General features: G+C 40.7%; 1 protein-coding gene and 2 long non-coding RNA genes across 7 annotated transcripts in view; 1 reads left to right on the top strand and 2 right to left on the bottom strand.

The window, feature by feature from the left end:
• LOC144316139 (uncharacterized) overlaps positions 1–18895 on the bottom strand; it is a 339579-nt gene that overhangs the window by 225940 nt on the left and 94744 nt on the right. The window lies entirely within an intron of this gene.
• LOC144316140 (uncharacterized) overlaps positions 1–18895 on the bottom strand; it is a 162486-nt gene that overhangs the window by 56277 nt on the left and 87314 nt on the right. The gene's annotated exons all lie outside the window — the stretch shown is intronic.
• FMO4 (flavin containing dimethylaniline monoxygenase 4) overlaps positions 1–18895 on the top strand; it is a 28609-nt gene that overhangs the window by 3645 nt on the left and 6069 nt on the right. For 3 of the 5 annotated variants that reach the window (XM_077901657.1, XM_077901654.1, XM_077901656.1), the window contains 5 exons: positions 2400–2588; positions 3418–3580; positions 14431–14573; positions 15776–15975; positions 17641–17990. In XM_077901657.1, coding sequence (XP_077757783.1) covers positions 2418–2588; positions 3418–3580; positions 14431–14573; positions 15776–15975; positions 17641–17990 — 1027 coding nt within the window. In that variant the 5' untranslated portion in view covers positions 2400–2417. Of the gene's footprint in view, positions 1–2379; positions 2589–3417; positions 3581–14430; positions 14574–15775; positions 15976–17640; positions 17991–18895 lie in introns of all 5 variants that reach the window. The other 2 variants (XM_077901655.1, XM_077901653.1) reach the window with 1 other exon arrangement.

Raw genomic sequence — 18895 nt, forward strand, 5'->3', positions numbered from 1 at the left:
GGATTATAGTATGGGGGTGGGGGGGTAGTTTCTTCTGTTGTACTGTAAGCCTGATTCAGCCACCAAATGTCAATGTGGAAAGAAAACATTGGGTCTGGTTTGTGTACCTTCTGCTATTTGGCCCCACAGTTGATTTGGTTTTCTTCTCCCATGCTAAAGTAATATAGATAAATTTTAGAAAATAATATTGAGTTAAAAAAAGAAAGAAAATAGGATGCTTGGGTGGCTCAGTTGGTTAAGCATCTGACTCTCAATTTCAGCTCAGATCATGATCTTAGCATCATGAAACAAGCCCAATGTAGGGATGGAGCCTGCTTAAGATTCTTTCTCTTCCTCTCCCTTTGCCCTCCCACTGGTGTCAGCAAGTGCAAACGCTCATGGAGACACACGTTCTCCCTCCCTCTCTCTCTCTCTCTCTCTCTCTAAAAAGTATAAAGGGAGGCACCCAGCTGGCTCAATCAGTTGAGCAATGAACTCTTGGTTTCAGTTCAGGTTGTGATCCCATGGGCCATGAGATGGAGCCCTGCATCAGGCTCCAGGTTCATTGAGGAATCTGCTTATAGATTCCTTCACTCTGGGACACCTGGATGGCTCAACGGTTTAGCGCCTGCCTTCCCCAGGGCGTAATCCTGGAGTTGGGGAATCGAGTCCCACATCGAGCTCCCTGCATGGAGCCTGCTTCTCCCTCTGCCTCTCTCTCTCTCTGTGTCCCTCGTGAATAAATAAATAAAATCTTAAAAAAAAAAGAAGATTCTCTCGCTGTCCCTTTCCTCATTCACACAAGTTCACTCTCTCTCAAAAATAAATGAATAAATCTTTAAAATATAATAAAAAAGAAAATAATAATTGCACTAAACAAAAGGAAAAATACAAATTAAATATAATATCAATATCCGTGGGTCCCCACTATTAAAATTTTTATGTATGTTGTACATCTGAAACTAATGTGACACTGTGTGTCAACTATATTCAGAATGATAATAATAATAAATGTTGATGTAGTTTCTCTCAACATCTATATACTATTTATTTCTCAAAAATGCAGTGATAGGGACACCTGGCTGGCTCAGCAGTTGAGCATCTGCCTTTGGTTCAGGGCGTGATCCTGGGATCGAGTCTCACATCTGACTCCCTGCATGGAGCCTGCTTCTCCCTCTGCCTATGTCTCTGCTTATGTCTCTGGCTCTCTCTCTCTCTCTCTCTCTCTCTCTGTGTGTGTGTGTGTCTCTCATGAATAAATAATTTTTAATGCAGTAATAGTATTAATTTTTCCTTATTTGACAAGTACCAGTATGTATAATGTCCCTCTACCAGGAGGAGACAAGATGGACAGGGACCCTGCCCTCCTTACTATCTGGTGATAAAGACTGTAAAGACATTACACTGCAGTGTGAATGGTTCTATGTTAGAAAAGCAGGACACTGAGAAAGCACAGCAGCTGCCTCAGGGAAGGCGACAGCTAAGAACAGCTAAGAAAGACACTTTTTTAAAAAAGAAGTAGAAATTAGCTTTGGCCACCAGAGTTTATTGGTGCCTTTAATATGCATGTTCTTGTTTCTTTGCTATGTTTTTAGTGTGCAACATTGAGACAACAGTGAGTTAGGAGTCCAGTGAGAAAACAGAGACTACCAGTATGTGATTTTTCATACAGTTGAACTAGGACAGAGAAAGACAAGGCTAGAAGGGATATGGGTTGAAAGGGAGTTTTGTTTGGCTTTTAAAATTATCTTCAATATTTTAATTCCTGATGGGAAGGAGCCAATAAAGAGAAAGTGATTGAAAATATAGTAGTAGGGCACCTGGGTGGCTCAGTCGTTTAAGCATCCAACTCTTCATTTCAGCTCAGGTCCTGATCTCAGGGTCATGGGACCAAGCCTTGCATTGGGTTCCATGGTCAGCTCAGAGTCTGCTTGAAATACTCTCCCTCCCACTCCTAATGCACCTCCCCTCGCTTGCGTGCATGCTTTCTCTCTAAAATAAATAAATAAATCTAAAACAAAGAAAGAGAAAAAGGAAATATACCTAGACAATAAACACAAAAATCAGTGAGGACTTCTGTGAACAAAAACAAGAGAAAGAGATCTTCATGAGTGGAGGGATTGAGGACGGCAAAGAAAGAAGAGAAAAATAAACGAGTTAGACCATAGGCCTCATGTCCATGGAATCACTGAATGGCAATGTTAGTCTTAGAGAGTCCTGCTAAATTGCATTAACTTCTTTGTAGTGTGAGAAAGATATGGTGTTTAATCATTCTAATCCCGCCAATGATTTCTGATAACTGTAGATCCAATACTACATTTTCATGGAACTCTTTGGAATTAGAAGTGGAACACTGACTGCTAATGATCTCTTTTCTTCCTGCCTCCCCACCCCATCAAGCAAACTATGTTTCACCACAGGAGACGTCTAAAGATGGGATGACCAGGGTCTACAAGTCATTAGTGACAAATGTCTGCAAAGAAATGTCATGCTATAGTGACTTCCCCTTCCAAGAAGATTATCCCAATTTCATGAACCAAGGAAAATTTTGGTACTATCTGCAAGAATTTGCTGAGCACTTTGACCTTCTGAAATACATTCGATTTAGGGTAAGATAACTTGTGTTATGGAAGGTTAATGAATGGGGTCTGCCCATCCAATCTAATGGAAAGGGGATCCTAAGTAAATTTATTCCTAATTTTATCTCTATATAAATAAAGTAGGTAATAAAGATTCTTCACTTCTTCCATCTCTCATGGTTTATTCAAATAAAACATTAAATTAGACTTTCCTGGTGCACCTGGGTGGCTCAATCGTTGAGCACCTGCCTTTTACTCAGGTCGTGATCCTGGGTCCTGGGATCGAGTCCCACATGGGGCTCCCTGTAGGGAGTCTGCTTTTCCCTCTGCCTACGTCTCTGCCTCTCTTCCTGTTCTCATGAATAAATAAATAAAATCTTTTTTAAAAAAATAGGCTTTCCTGATTCCTCTTCTGAATCCAAATTCTTATTCAGGAAGAAATTTAGAAATTTTTTTTTTTTGAGAGGAAAGGAAAAATGAATTTTGTTCATGAAACCTGTGGGAAAGAAATGGCTAGGAATCTGAATCACAGAAATTATAATGAGCCAAAACTCCCTTCCGGCATTTTCCCAATGCATTCAGTATTATAACTCACCACTTCTCACTGGGAATAAAGACCGAATGTTTCTTTCTTCCAGTGAAGGCTTGCAGATATTTTGGGTCCTACTCTATATAACCACTTTTAAGTCTTTGCACCAGTTACTTATTTTCTTTAGGGAGGAGATAAACCAATATTGACAGACCCTTTAACCTGAGACTGATTTGCCCCATATGAAATAACAAACATGGTTACCAACCAGCTGTTACATGAAGTCTCAAGGTGATTGATAGAAAGTGAGTGTTTTTCTGCCTATTTCAGACCACGGTGTGCAGTGTAACAAAGCGACCAGACTTCTCTGAAACTGGCCAGTGGGATGTGGTCACAGAGACAGAGGGGAAACAGGAGCGTGCCGTCTTTGATGCTGTCATGGTTTGCACTGGACATTTCCTGAATCCCCATTTGCCTTTGGAGTCCTTTCCTGGTGAGTCATTTCTACCTGAGATTATGTCTACTTTTCTGAGTTCTTCTACAAGAAAGCCATTCATTTGTAATTGGAAATAATTACTAATGATTATAGACAACTCCATGTTCACCCTCAGAAATAATATGTACAAAATAACTTTGAAAGGTATAAAGTGGGTGGGGGTGTGCCTAGGCGGCTCAGCTGGTTAAGCATCTGCCTTTGGCTGACGTCATGGTCACAGGATCCTGGGATCAAGCCCCACATAGGGCTCCCTGTTCAGCAGGGGGTTTGCTTCTCTCCTTCTCCCTCCGCCTGCCAGTCCCTCTTTTTGGGCACTTGCTCTGTCTTGCTCTCTCTCTCTCTCTCTGTCAATTAAATAAATTTTTTTTTTTAAAGAAAGTTATAAATCACTAGGTAGGTGTCAGGTCTTCTTATTAATATAAATGCTGCTGTTATTGAAGCTTTTTCATGCCTGTCTGATTCAAGTTCAATGATCACATAAGGCTTACGTGTCATTAAAAAAAAACACAAGCTTTTGAATTTTGTCGTTGAATTACAGGTCATTTGAATCAGGAGTGGTCTGTAATTCAATAACTTAAAGGAAGTGAGAGTCTAAAGAAACGTGACAGATTTGTTTTTAAGGAATAGAGCAGCAATTATACATCCAAAGAAATATTTTTATACTTCAAAACAGTCACCACAATAATAATCCATATATCTCATTATACTAAGGCTATAACCACAAAGGGAGTTTAGAAATTCCTTTTGGAAATGCTTTTGACTCCAACAGCACATTTTTTAAAATGTACGGTTGGCCTTTGAACATCTCAGGGGTTAGGGGCGCTGATCCCCTACATAGTCAAAAATCGCCATATAACTTTTGACTCCCCCCCCAAAAAAAAAAAAATTAATAGTTTTCTGTTGGCTGGAAGCCTTATTGATAATATAAGTCGTTGTTTAACACATATTTTGTATGTTATATGTATTATATGCCATATTCTTACAATAAAGTAAGCTAGAGAAAAGAAAATGTTACTAAGAAAACCATAAGGAAGAGAAAATACATTTCCAGTACTGTATGGTATTTACTGAGAAAAATCTATGTATAAGTGGACCCATATAGTTCAAACCTCTTGTTGTAGAAGGGGCAGCTATACTCATGATTAGCACATCTCCATCTTTTGGGATCAAATGACGATTATTAATATGCCCTACAGCTACTCTTCTTCTGTCACTTATAAGTGGCTTTAAAGGCAGTTGAGTAAGTGAAGTTTTGAAACTTCATTAAGGAATTGAAAGAACTTTTAAGAAGAGTGTGAAGAATAAAGCTTGTAAACCTGGGCCAATAAAAAAATTAAATATAAATCTTATAAATGTAATCTCAAATTAATAAAATATCCTATTTTTTAAAATGTTTTGGGAATCAAGTGAGACTTTGATGCATAATTTTGCAAAGAAGCAATGGTGTCAATGGTGGTTGGGCTTCAGACTTGCAACTAGTCTGGTGGTCAAATACACAGTGGGACAGTACTAACGAAATATAGAACCACCTCTTATAACAATATTTCTATGGGGAAATGTGTTAGAAGTGTCAAAAGATTGATGTTTTTGGAATGTAGTGTCTTACCAGGTTTTGGCTGGCTTACCCTCAGTTCCACTTAGGCTTTGACTCAGAGATGCTACTGCAAAAGATCAGTCAAGAACTGAGAAATGAGGATCCTTTTGGCAGGATAAAGTGGAATCTGGAACAGTTGGTTCCAAAGAAAGAGACTGGGCAAACATAAAATAGAATTGCAAGATAGGGGCGCCTGGGTGGCTCAGTGGTTGAGCATCTGCCTTTAGCTCTGGGCATGATCCCGGGGTTCTGGGATTGAGTCCTGCATCAGGCTCCCCACAGGGAGCCTGCTTCAACCTCTGCCTATGTCTCTGCCTCTCTCTCTCTGTACCTTTCATGAATAAATAAGTAAAACCTTTAAAAAAAATCACAAGGTAGTTTGGGATCATTTCAAAAGCAAACATTTCGGGATCCCTGGGTGGCGCAGCGGTTTGGCGCCTGCCTTTGGCCCAGGGCGCGATCCTGGAGACCCGGGATCGAATCCCATATCAGGCTCCCGGTGCATGGAGCCTGCTTCTCCCTCTGCCTGTGTCTCTGCCTCTCTCTCTCTCTCTGTGACTATCATAAGTAAGTAAATAAAAAAATAAAAAATAAAAAAAAACAAAAGCAAACATTTCTATATACCTTTATGACCTCTAGGGAAGAAATGATTACATTAGAAATATTGGTGTGCCCTTCTCTTTTGCCCCAAAATCCAGATTAGGGAGAAGGAAGAAATCCACACATACAGATTTCAGACTCCTCCTGAGGAGGTCTTAGTTTATGACCAGACTTTAGAAGGATTTGTTACAGGTGGACACCAGAATGGATATCCCAATTTCCTCTATGTTCCCAGGATGAGGAATCTTGGTGAGTGGACATGGTGTAAGGTTTCCAAGGGGTCCTGGCTGCTACAGTTCCCTTGGGGTGATGGCCCTCGATGATAAGTGGCATTTAGCATAATGGTTATGAACAAAGTTCTAACATCAGGCAGCTTGGACCACATCCCGGAACTAGTTGCATAATCTTGGGTAAATTTTTGTTTAAGATTTTATTAATTTAATCATGAGAGACAGAGGGGGAGGGGCAGAGACACAGGCAGAGGGAGAAGCAGGCTCCAGGCCGGGAGCCTGAGGCAGGATTTGAAAACAGAACCCTAGGATCACAACCTAAGCTGAAGGCAGACGCTCAACCACTGAGCCACCCAAGTGTCCCAATCTTGGGTAGACTTAACTCAATGACTCCATTTCATAGAGCGGTCATGAGAATTAAATTAAAATACTCAGGATAGGACAGAGCACATGGTGAGCACTCTGTCAACATTAGCTGCTATTGCTGTGACTCATGGCCTCCTGTGAACTATTATAAACGTTCTGAGAATTGTTCAGAAGAACCTGCTTCCTAAAAGATCTGTGATTCCCCTCAGACAAGGAAATATTCATCCTCCTTAGTTCCATAATAACTCCTGCTCTAGCAGCTATTCGGCCTCAGAGTGCCAGCTCCTCCTGTGTTCCAGGTGGGAACCCCAGGACGGGTCACACAGACCTAAGCTCTGCATTGCTCTTCCACACACAGAAGCTGTGTAAGAGTGACTCTCTAACCACATATCAGTTGTGACCATTAGTTATAGGTTAGTGCTGTGAATGCCTAATTATGTTTGATCAGCTACTAATGTCTTTATGCTTGGTGAGCATTGTAAATGTAATTCAGGCGCATGGTCTTCCTTCCCCTCAGGTAGTTGCTCTGCATTTCCTAGCACATGACATTAGGGCAATAAGTATAAGAAGAATAAATCACAGCAGTAAAGTGCTCCAGAAATATTTAGTGACTTGGCAAACTAAGTCCCATGCCCCACAGCAGACCCCAAGGCTCTCACTGTATAAGAGGACAATGCAATAATTGAAGGTTATAAGAATGACCTGGAATTATCAGTCTGTTCTACTTTTAGGACATAAAATATATAATACACTTCAGAAAGTCTTCTGTGAAAAATAATAATTAAGATTTTGATGTTTCTGTGCTAAATTGCCCAGTTGTCTGAAGAATGCTCTCCCCTGAACGTTGAACATCTTTGGCATCAAAGATGCATTTATTATAAGGCATTAATTAGACTTCCCCAAAGGAAGGAGATAGCATTTGAGAAGTGCTCAGTAGTCCTCAAATCACTCCCTGTCCCCATCCCCATACACGGATGTAAGATATGAAAAGGAAAATATGGTAAAGATGAAAGCTGAATCTTGAAGTAATTTACCATGATGTTAGCATACGTTTAATATGTGCCTGTTGAATGAAATCAGGTGCCCAACAGCCTTTTATGAAAACAGTCTGAAAGAAAAGAACTAGTGTAATGATAGATGTAGGCTATGACCCGAGTGCAGGGTTCCCAACCACCACCAAAACCCGAGATGTTTATTTTAAAAGCAAGTTACTGTGGCATTTATGGAATAAAAACCTCCAAAAGTGGAACCTTGGAATCCAAATATTTAACAAACTCCCCCATCAACGTGATCCTCATGAAAACTAAAGCCTAAGAGTCATTTCCATAGTCCAAGTAGAGGCAGCCTAATCCTTTGGTTACCATGGGACAAGAGTCAACTTGTGCCCATGTGATTCCTATTGACACCTGGGCAAATCCTGTGTCCTAAGTCCCTATTTCTCCACCTGTAAAATGAAGTACTCATAGCACCTTCTTCTTAGGGTTACTTTTGGATGAAATCAGCTGCTAGCCCAGGAGTGCCTAGCACAGGACCTAGAGCAGAGTGCTCTGGAATTTAGCTAGGGGTGTTGGTATGAAAGAATTATGCCCATCGTTTGTGGGAAAAGAAATGGAAAAAAAAATTACTGGTACCAAATTAAAGATGGTTATTTGTTATTTCCAGGGCCAACTCAATCGCTTAAGTCATTTCAGGGAGAAAGCTTGAAATGTAGCACAAATTGGAGTCATAAGACCAGAATTTAAATCCTGTTTCTAGCACTTATTAATTAATTATATGACCTTAAACAAATCGCTTAACCTTTCTATGCACTAATGGATTCACCTGTAAGACAAGGATGACTAACCCACGGCCAGGAGGATTACTACAAACCTGACCTGAGAGAATGCCTATGAAAGCACCTGGCGGAGCACTGTCCATTACAATTTTTTGTAAAACATAACTTCCTGCTAAGCTGTACTGTGAATTCATTCTTTGAGTAACAACACAATTTATCGTGCACAACGTGATGACAGAATGATACTGGAAGAGAGACAGCAGAGGGTAATGGAGCAAAACATGGACATTAAAAGTCCAGGATCTTGCGTCAGAGTACTTGCATTTAAACCCCCAGCCCTCGGGATCCCTGGGTGGCGCAGCGGTTTGGCGCCTGCCTTTGGCCCAGGGCGCGATTCTGGAGACCCGGGATTGAATCCCACATCGGGCTCCCGGTGCATGGAGCCTGCTTCTCCTGTGTCTCTCAGGACGCCTGGGGGGGCTCAGCGGCTCAGCGGTTGAGCTTCTGCCTTCAGCCCAGGGCGTGATCCTGGAGTCCCGGGATCGGCTCCCTGCGTGGAGCCTGCCTCTCCTCCCTCTGCCTAAGTCTCTGCCTCTCTCTCTCTCTCTCTCTCTCTCTCTCTCTCTCTCTGTCTCTCATGAATAAATAAAATCATAAATAATAAATAAATAAATAAATTCCCAGCCCTCAAGGTACCTGGCTGACTCAGTGGGTGGAGTGTGTGACCCTTGATCTTGGAGTCATGAGTTCAAGCCCCCCACTGTAGTGGAATCTAGTTTAAAAAATAAAATAAAAACAAATTCCCAGCTCTCTACTCATTGACAAGTGTGATGTCACAAAAATCACATTATCCCAGCAAATCCGTTTCTACATATGTAAAATATAAGTGAAAATAGTATAGACTTCAAAGGGTTATTGTGAGAAAAATCCATGCAATCGCTGTGTTATTAGAACAGCAATAGCCAAAGTCTTCTGGCTTTATTAACGTTTCCCTGCCCTCAATTTATTTTAAGGGCAAAGATTATAATATCTTTCTAAAACAACCCCATTCCATTCAGATGAACATTAACTTGAAGTCCCATCTGCCTGAATTTAGAAGTTAATATTTAAACAATCTTAAAGTCTCTTATTGCTCTGGTTTGGAAGAAGGGAGGATGTACATACATGTGTCCCAGCCAACGTTGCCTATTTTCTGAAATAAAACTATGGGTGAATTGTCACACGCAAAAAAAAGACAGCCCCCCCCAACTCTGCCTATATGTATGCTGAAATGCACACCTCTGTTTTGTAAGGGAGAAAAGACTTTTCCTATACCCTACTCAGTTTGGTAGGCAGATTAACAGAGAGAAAGGTATACAGATTTATTAATTTTTAATACTAATATGTGGACATCATAGGAAAACAATGAATACCAAAGAAATCTATGAGATTTGAGAGTTTACATACTATCCTAATAGGGAAAGGGGGAGTGGATATAGGCAATCCGGGGGGAAGCAAAGTTTTCTAGAAAGATGAATGAACTCTTAGAAAAGAAGATGGGAGATACGACTATTTGTGACAATGTTTGTCTGGGCTTAGACTTCTACTATCCTCTCGTGTGATATGAGTCAATCTTTCCTGGTTAGTGAAACTGCCAGAAAGGAGATTTATGACCATAGAGTTCCTTTTGGAGGACTTGCCTTGAGGCAGATGAGGAGAGTTTAGAGAAAGCCTCTTCCTGCCTTTGCTGTTTTTCAAGTGCCTTCGCCTGAAAACAATCAATATATCAAAGCGGCGTATTTTGTGTAGCAGGTCCTGAACTCCTTCAGTGGTAAAGTAAATAGTTCAAACATGACAGCAGTCCAAAAAAATAACGTCAAGTAGCCATACAATTTCCTCAAGGAAATGGCAAGGCATTGCAAGACAAAGCCCTGGCCAAAATCTGAACAGTTGGGAATAAATACATTAATTTCTGTCAATCTTTACTTACGCCAGTGTGCAAGAGAGCCACAGCTGTTTGGTAATGACTTAAAATGCTATCAGAGCCCCTCTGACATCTGGCTAAGATTTGCTCTTTTTAAGAAGCCTTTTCTCCTTTCACTAATCACCATGTGTTTTTCACAAGTAGTTTTAAGACTAATGTTGAACATGAATGTTTTGCTTGGGAACATAACTCTTCTTTGTATAGTAATATCTGGGCCATTTCTACCCTATCTATCAAAAACCAAATGCATAGAAAAGGATGTTTGTCTACAAGGTGTCGCCACCACTGTTTGGCAGTTGAAAGCTCATCCACATCACCTTATTTTTATGTATATGAATTGTCTTTTCTTTTTTTCATGAATTAGTAGTTATGATTTACCAGATTCCTTTTTTTTTTCTTTTTTGGCACTGCATTGTCGACATAATCATTGACTCAAAACTAACTATGCATACTACATTTTTTGAGCAGGGCCCCCCGCTCAAATATGCAATTACAGAGAACCTATCATTTGCAAAGCATTGTGTTAGGTAGTATCTGTGAACCAAGGTTGAGCCCTCCAGAAGCTTCTCTCCAGGGAAACCTCAGTAAATAGCTTAAAGCTCGAGTCTCTAATGCAGCCAACACATGTATTGATTCCCCTTCTTGGAACCGTCATTGCACCCCTTCTTGAATTCTTAATTATCCTTCAAATGTCATTCTTAAAAAAAAAAAAAAAAAATCACCTCCTCCTGCATGCCTTCCAGGCTCAATCCAGGTCAGATGCCTCATTGGAACATCCTAACAACTCCTGATCTAGGAGGCAGTGTAGTATCATGCTTGACAGCTGAGCTCCAGAGTCAGAGGATCGAGTTCCTGTCCAGACTCTGCTACGTGCTGTGTGACCATGGGCAAGTTACATATCCTCTCTGTGCCTCACTCTCAGTAAAGTTGAATAATAAAATTATCCACCCTCTGGGGTTGTGAGGTTTAAATTAATTAATATGTATAAAGTCCTTAGACAAGTGCCTTGGACTTGTAAAAGAAGGGCTGAATAGGGGCAGCTGGGTGGCTCAGTGGTTGAACATCTGCCTTTGGCTCAAGTCGTGATCCCAGAGTCCTGGGATCAAGTCCTACATCAGACTCCTCTCAGGGAGCCTGCTTCTCCCTCTGCCTATGTCTCTGCCTCTCTCTGCATCTCTCATGAATAAATAAAATCCTTAAAAAAAGGAGGGGACTGAATAAATGCTAGTTAGCTGCTGTCTAGTTATCTCTTCCTCATTAGAGGATGAACTCCCTGAAGGTAGAAACTAATTTTTATCCTCACAGGCCCTAAACTCAAAACAGCATCTCGGGCTAAAGAAAGACCAGATCCTGTAAGGTACAGTTATTTATTTACCTACTGCATTTTTAAAAAAGATTTACTTATATATTTTAGAGAGACACCTGGGGGTGGGGGCAAGGAGCAAAGGGAGAAGGAGAGAGAGAATCTTAAGCAGGCTTCATGGCCAGAACGGAGCCCAATAGGGACCTCTAGCATCATGACCTGAGCCAAAACCAAGAGGCAGAGGCTTAACCCACTGAGCCACCCACATGCCCCACCGACTGCATTGTTTTCTTGCAATGCCCCTGCAGACCTGATCTGTGGGGCTTTGTTCTTCCTCTGCCCCTACTTGCAATCTTGGGATATTCCTACTGCTTTTCTGCTCACCGTCAGATAATGAAAAGTCCTCTGATCACTTTAAAATGACCAAAAAATTCTCATTTGCATAACTAAAATGTCCTTCCCCGTTCAGTAGTCAAAACTTACATGTAATGGTGAAGTTTCCCCCCTGGCCCAGCTTCTCCCTTCCTCTCCCAGTTTTTCTTTCCTCCGCATCCATCACCCACCAGCTGCAGTCTGCAGTCTTCAGTCTCTGACCTTTCCAGAAGTGGAGTCAGGGAAAGGACCAGAAGACATAGTGGACAGGAAAGCTCTTTCTTGACCTGCACCAATCAAATACTAGTTTTCTCTAGCCTTGGGGGTGCCTAAGATTGATGTTCTGTGGGGTACTTTCATGGGTTCTGCTTCAGAGAGGTGCTCCATGAAGGGAGATCTCTCAGTGCAACCCCTGGGCATAGGCCACGCCCCCTCAGGCTGGCAATGTACCTAGTTCTCCCCCTGTCATCTCCACACAGACTGTCTTTCAAGTCTCAGAGCCTAGGCAGATGCCTATCTTGTGCAAAGTCCCTTTAAATTGGAATCAGCCAGGCTCTCTCCTACCTGGCTTTTGTCTGGTGCACATGAAATATGCATCTCATCCTGTCAACAGGAGATGAAAAACTTGCTACCAGGGCAGCCAGTACCCCTTGCTGGCAGTTGCAGCCACAGGCTGTCAAGCTTGGGTCAAACACTAGGGCCCACACTTCAGAGACTCCCAAGGGTCAAGATCTCACAGTGATCTCCTTGCAGCCCTCAAACCTGCCTCTATATCCAGGGGACATAAAAATGTCACAGCACTTTAAGTTCTTTCATGAAAGTCTTCAATTTCCAACTCCTGGCCACTTCAACTCCAATCCCCAAAAGTGAGTGAGGGGCTAGGGATCCTAAAACCGGTCCGCATACACATTCTTTGCAAATTCTGCACAGTGGGTTTAACACCTCCCTTGGAATATGGCCACCATTGTATTCAGTTTCCAGCTTTGGGGTCCTCAGGAAGCAAAGACTCCAATTAAAATATTGTTACACATATTACATATGCAATAAATGTTATTGAGTAAATGAATCGATCAACCATTGCATGATAGAAGAATTATATATTCTGGGAGGCGGTTTCATTTTTTTCTTAAGATGTATTTCTATTTATTTTAGAGAGTGGGGGAAGGAGCGGAGGGACACAATGTCTTACACTCCCCACCGAGTATGGAGCCTGATGCAGGGCTCAATCTCATGACCCTGAGATCACAATGTGAGCTGAAACCAAGAATTGGATGCTTAGCCAACTAGGCCACCCAGGCACTCCTAGTTTCATCTCTTTATTTTAAAATTTCAGAAGCACTTGAAGTATTGAAGTGAGATATTGTCAAACCCTCTAAACTGCAGAGCTTCCCTTTCAGATTCCTTGTCAGAGTGTCATCTCACCCATCTGTGGGTCTGACGGTCACTGTTCCCATCACTCCTGTTCCCTCTGCCACCTCATAATTCCCACAGCTGCCACTGGAAACACCTCTACTTACTCTGTTACTACTGGTCTTCACTTATATGAATCCATGATTTACATCTTTTATAGATGCCAAGGAGATAGTTACCAAAAATAAATCAAGAGAAGAAATATTTGAGAGCCCTTCTCATAGATATACATACCATAATAGTGATACTTATAGGGGCACTTGGGTGGCTCAATCGGTTAAGCATCTGCCTTCAGCTCAGGTCACGATCCCGAGGTCCTGGGATGGAGCCCCACATTGGGCTCCCTGCTGAGCAGGGAGCCTGCTTCTCCCTCTCCCTTCTGCCCTTCCCCCTACTCGTGTTCTCTCTCCTCACTTCTCTCACTCTCTCAAATGAATAAAATATTTTTTAAATGGGGATACTAAAAAATAAATAAATAAATAAATAAATAAATAAATAAATAAATAAATGGGGATACTTCTATTAGTGGAGTGTTAGGAACTTGAAAGATCAATCAGTAACACAAATATAAATAATGTAAGAATAGAGTATAAATAAGCATACAGTATAGTAAAGCATTAAGCATATAATAAAGTAAAATAAGCATTAAGTATAAATAGCAAGCCTAAACCGCAAAAAAATAATTACTATTAATTATTAATAGTATTTTAAATATTAATAGTAATAATATTACTATGTTCAGGAGAACTTGCCACAAAATTTCTTTTGTGGAAAATGGTCATTGAACCAGAATTCAATTTGTAAATATGTTATATACAAAGACCATATTCCCATAGACTGTATCTGTTGGGTAAAATAACATGCGTCAACAATCTACTTCTTGCTTAAGATGTTTGGGGTCATGCATGAGATGTTTGTTATTGAGCTTCATTTCTCAATGAGCTGCATTGAGCTTCATTTCTCCCAAGTAATTACCTTAAAAGGGAGCACTCATATGGAACATAAGTTCTTCTGTACTCCTAAATCTCCTGCAGGCTGTACTAAATCTGTATCTGGGCTCACAAAATCCAGTGGAGAGGGAGATGATGTGCTGTTTCTACTTCCTGCAATTAGCAGCAAGAGCAAAAAGGCTGACATATTTCTGGAAGTTCCCTTTTCCTACAGATGCTATGCCTGCATCCTAGGGAATTATAACTCTAGATACTTCTGATTTTCTGATCCCTCCTTCCCCTCAGGTATTCATAATTTTACAGGCCAGATCCTGCACAGTCAGGAGTATAGGAGCCCAGAAGGCTTTCAAGGCAAACGTGTGTTAGTGATCGGTCTTGGAAACACTGGAGGGGATGTTGCAGTGGAGCTCAGTCGAACGGCAGCTCAGGTACACCAGGGGAATCCACACCCTCACCCCATCACCATTTCTGGTGGCTGGAGAGAGGTACACAAGATTACAAAACACATAGGCCAATTGCTAAATCATGTGGACACAGCATGAGTGAAAAAAAATCCACATGTGATGAGATTGAACCATCTCCAAGAGGGGTTTAGGAAACTGTATGGATGTCAGACCAGTAGGCATTTTTCAGAGGTACTGTTTCAGAAACAAGACCAAATGGACAAATTATTCCACCCAAACCAATTATCTTTCTTTCACACTCTCCCTTAGCATTTCTGGCAAAACCTCCATATAAAGATAGAAATGGGAAGTTGTTTTCTGAACATATTTGCTTTAAAATAAAAGCAAGCTTTACTTTGTCCACGAAGTGTATGTGATGATTTCAGAAAACCCAAGCATAGATTCACAAATTAGAAATCTGTTCCACTTTAACATAAATTATAGGACAATGATTAGATTTGGAAAGAACAGATTTTTATTTAACTCAGTTAAAATTGCTTTCTCAAAACATCACTTTAAGTTCTATATTATTTATATGTAAAAAATTGCCAGATGAGTAGTGCAAATATACTAGTACTATAATTTTTATACTGAACATGATAAAAATACTTAACAGATATATAGATCAGATAAAAGTGATTTACAAAAACAATGGCAACAACAGAAACAGTCATTTATAGATGGATGCACACATTTACCAGTAAAGAACAGATGTTATGAATGAAATCTTGCCATCTGTGACAGTGTGGGTGGAGCTAGATAGTATTATGTTAAGCGAAATAAGTCAGAAAAAGTCAAATACTATATGATTTCACTCATATGTGGAATTCAAGAAACAAAATAAACAAACAAAGGAAAAAAATAAGAGAGAGAAAGTGAGACAAATCAAGAAACCGACTCTTCATTATAGATAACAAACTGATGATACCAGAGGGGAGGTGGGTGCAGGGATGGGTGAAATCGGTGATGGGGATTAGGAGGGCACTTGTGATGAGCACCAGGTGATCTATGGAAGTTTTGAATCACTATATTGTACACCTGAAACTACTATAGCACTGTATGTTAACTAATTGGAATTAAAATAAAAAACTTTTTTAAAAAAGGACAGATGTTATAAGACCATCTGAAACACCAAGGGAAAATACTACAAAATGATGTACATATATTTATCCTTCCTTACTTTTTAGGTACTTCTCAGTACCAGAACCGGTGCCTGGGTTATCTGCCGCTCTTCAGAATGGGGCTACCCATATAATATGGTGGTTACAAGAAGATGCCTTAATTTTATTGCACAAGTTCTGCCCTCATGTGTACTAAACTGGATTCAAGAGAAGAAAATGAATAAAAGATTTAACCATGAGCATTATGGATTAAGTATTACAAAGGGGTACTTAATTTTTTTTATTTAATGGGGAAATTATTGAATCAATATTTTTATTATGCTGCCTTTGTTTATTCTGTTCTGGGCTTAGCTCCTTAAGACAATGTTCATCAGGTAGCACAGCAGTTCTTGAAATGGGAATATTCTCTGGTAACAAAAGCAGTAATTCATTAGGCTAGAAGAAAATGAAGTATAAAAACTTTTCATTTCTAGCTTGAAAATCAGGAAATTAGGGACACCTGGGTGGCTCAGCAGTTGAGCGTCTGCTTTCAGCTCAGGGCGTGATTCTGGTCCCAAGATCGAGTCCCACGTCGGGCTCCCTGCGAGAAGCCTGCTTCTCCCTCTGCCTGTGTCTCTGTCTCTCTCTGTGTGTCTCTCATGAATAAATAAATAAAATAAAATCTTAAACAAAATAAAATCAGGAAATTAAAATTGGCTTTGAGGAATCTTGGAATGGCTGCCATCTAAAAATGGAATATTTGCAGCATCACAAGTTGCAGATGGCCAGCTAACTTTTAATAAATGTTGTCTTTGGCTGAATGATTAGAGGATGCATTTCCAATAGGAATTTCTAGAATTACATACTTGAATATACATCTATGTAGGGTTGCAAATGGCAAGAAAAAGACCTTTGAAATGAACGTAAGGTCATTAAATGTGCTTTTATTTTATGCTTGACCCAAATATTTCTCTTTGGGAAGACAGCTCGCTTTAACCTTATAAAGAAAATTAATGGCAATGGATGATTTGATATGTCAATTTATTTATGTTTTATTTTTAGAGAGTGAGTCAGAGTGTGCACACATGTGTGAGCAGGGGCAGGGGGTGGGGAAGACTGGGGGGAGGAGGATAAAGAGAAAGGGAGAGAAAAAATCCCCAGCAGACTCTACACCAAGTGCAACGCCCCATGTGTGGCTGAATCACAGGACCCTGGGATCATGGCATGAGCCAAAATCAAGAGTCAGTCACTTAACTGATTGAGCCAACCAGGCACCCCAATACATCAATTTTATAAAGACATTATGTCTGCTGTGATTAAGTAGAATGATGCTCCCAATGAAAATATTTGCCAGCATAAATTGATTCAGATTTTTTTTTTAATTTTTTTTTATTCATTTATGATAGTCACAGAGAGAGAGAGAGAGAGGCAGAGAAAGAAGCAGGCTCCATGCACCGGGAGCCTGATGTGGGATTCGATCCCGGATCTCCAGGATCGCGCCCTGGGCCAAAGGCAGGCGCCAAACCGCTGCACCACCCAGGGATCCCGATTCAGATTTTTTTTAACCCGGAAAGTTTCTTGGTAACCTCCCCTTTCCTAATGTCAATCATTTGAGGCCTCGGTGATATGAGACCAAAAACTGATTCTTAAATGGATTGTTGCATACTCGATCCTGACACTTCAAGAAAAGCATTGCTCCAGAAATTAATTCGAGAGCATATTTTAAATCCCAAGCAGGTTTAAACATTGTCCACATGCCTTCTCTTGGAAGCGGGAGAACAAAACATGTCATTGCAACCCTAAGTGGGATAGGCTCCTTTGAACTTGACATTGATCAGTTCACTCCCTTAACTTGGCAGATAGTTTCCTTGAATTAACCAAAGAAATAGTTTGCTCAAGTGTGTCACAGATATAAATAACTACAATGAATAATTTTCTCTTCTGTGTCAAAGGGCAAGAAAGATCATTGTGAACGATGAGCTGCCAACCTGCATCCTCTGTGGGACAGTCACTATGAAAACCAGCGTGAAGGAATTTACAGAGACCTCTGCTGTCTTTGAAGATGGAACAGTGGAAGAAAACATCGATACTGTGATCTTTGCTACAGGATACACATTTTCTTTTCCCTTTCTCGAAGAACCCCTTAAAAGCCTTTGCACAAAGAAGATATTCCTGTACAAGCAAGTCTTTCCTTCAAACCTAGAGAGAGCAACACTTGCTATCATTGGCCTCATCAGCATTAAAGGATCCATCTTAGCAGGCACAGAGCTCCAAGCACGATGGGCCACAAGAGTATTCAAAGGTACTTGACTCTATTTAAAGCCCTACACGATCAACTGAGTTTTCAAATTAGTGCCTTGCAATTTAGCCAAAATGGAACAGATGTGAACTAGAGTAACATAAAATATCAGAAAAGTCTAATGGCTACCTAACTTCATCTATGGGTAATATTATCATGGGTGTGCTTGTATCACTAACGTGACAGAGTGGGAAAAAGGTTTTGATTCTGTGGATGGAATAAATTTGGACAAGATATAATCACATTTCTCAGATTAACCAAAATTATTGGAAGCTTCGGGATCCTCTGTTCTACTCTCATCTAGTCTGGTTGATTTACTTCTAAATCTTATCATTTATTTCTAGAAGTAGAATTTTGCACCTCTTCCAAAGCAAGGTATTGGAATAATGCACACTGTGAATAAATTTGAGTTCTGGGGAGATGGTAACCTTTGAGAAATGCCTATAAAATAAGTTTTATAGACTCTGGAGACTGCTGTCAGTTTTTACTGTAAGAGTACAAATGATTGGGATGCCTGAGTGGCTCAGTGGTTAGGCATCTGCCTTCGGCTCAGGGCGTGATCCTGGAGTCCTGGGATCAAGTCCCACATCGGGTTTCCTGCATGGATCCTGCTTCTCCCTCTCCCTGTGTCTCTGCCTCTCTCTCTTTCTCTGTGTCTCTCATGAATAAATAAATAAAATCTTTAAACAAAAAAGTAAGAGTGCAAATAATGGAGTCAGAGCTATGGGGGTCCAATCCCAACTCTAAAACCCATAGCTTTGGGATGCCTGCGTGCCTCAGCGGTTGAGCCTCTGCCTTCAGCACAGGGCGTGATCCTGGGGTCCAGGGATTGAGTCCCACATTGGGCTCCCTGCATGGAGCCTGCTTCTCTCTCTGCCTGTGTGTCTGCCTCTTTCATGTCTCTATTT

This window comes from Canis aureus, chromosome 6, assembly GCF_053574225.1.
Source record: "Canis aureus isolate CA01 chromosome 6, VMU_Caureus_v.1.0, whole genome shotgun sequence".
NCBI classification, from domain to species: domain Eukaryota; kingdom Metazoa; phylum Chordata; class Mammalia; order Carnivora; family Canidae; genus Canis; species Canis aureus.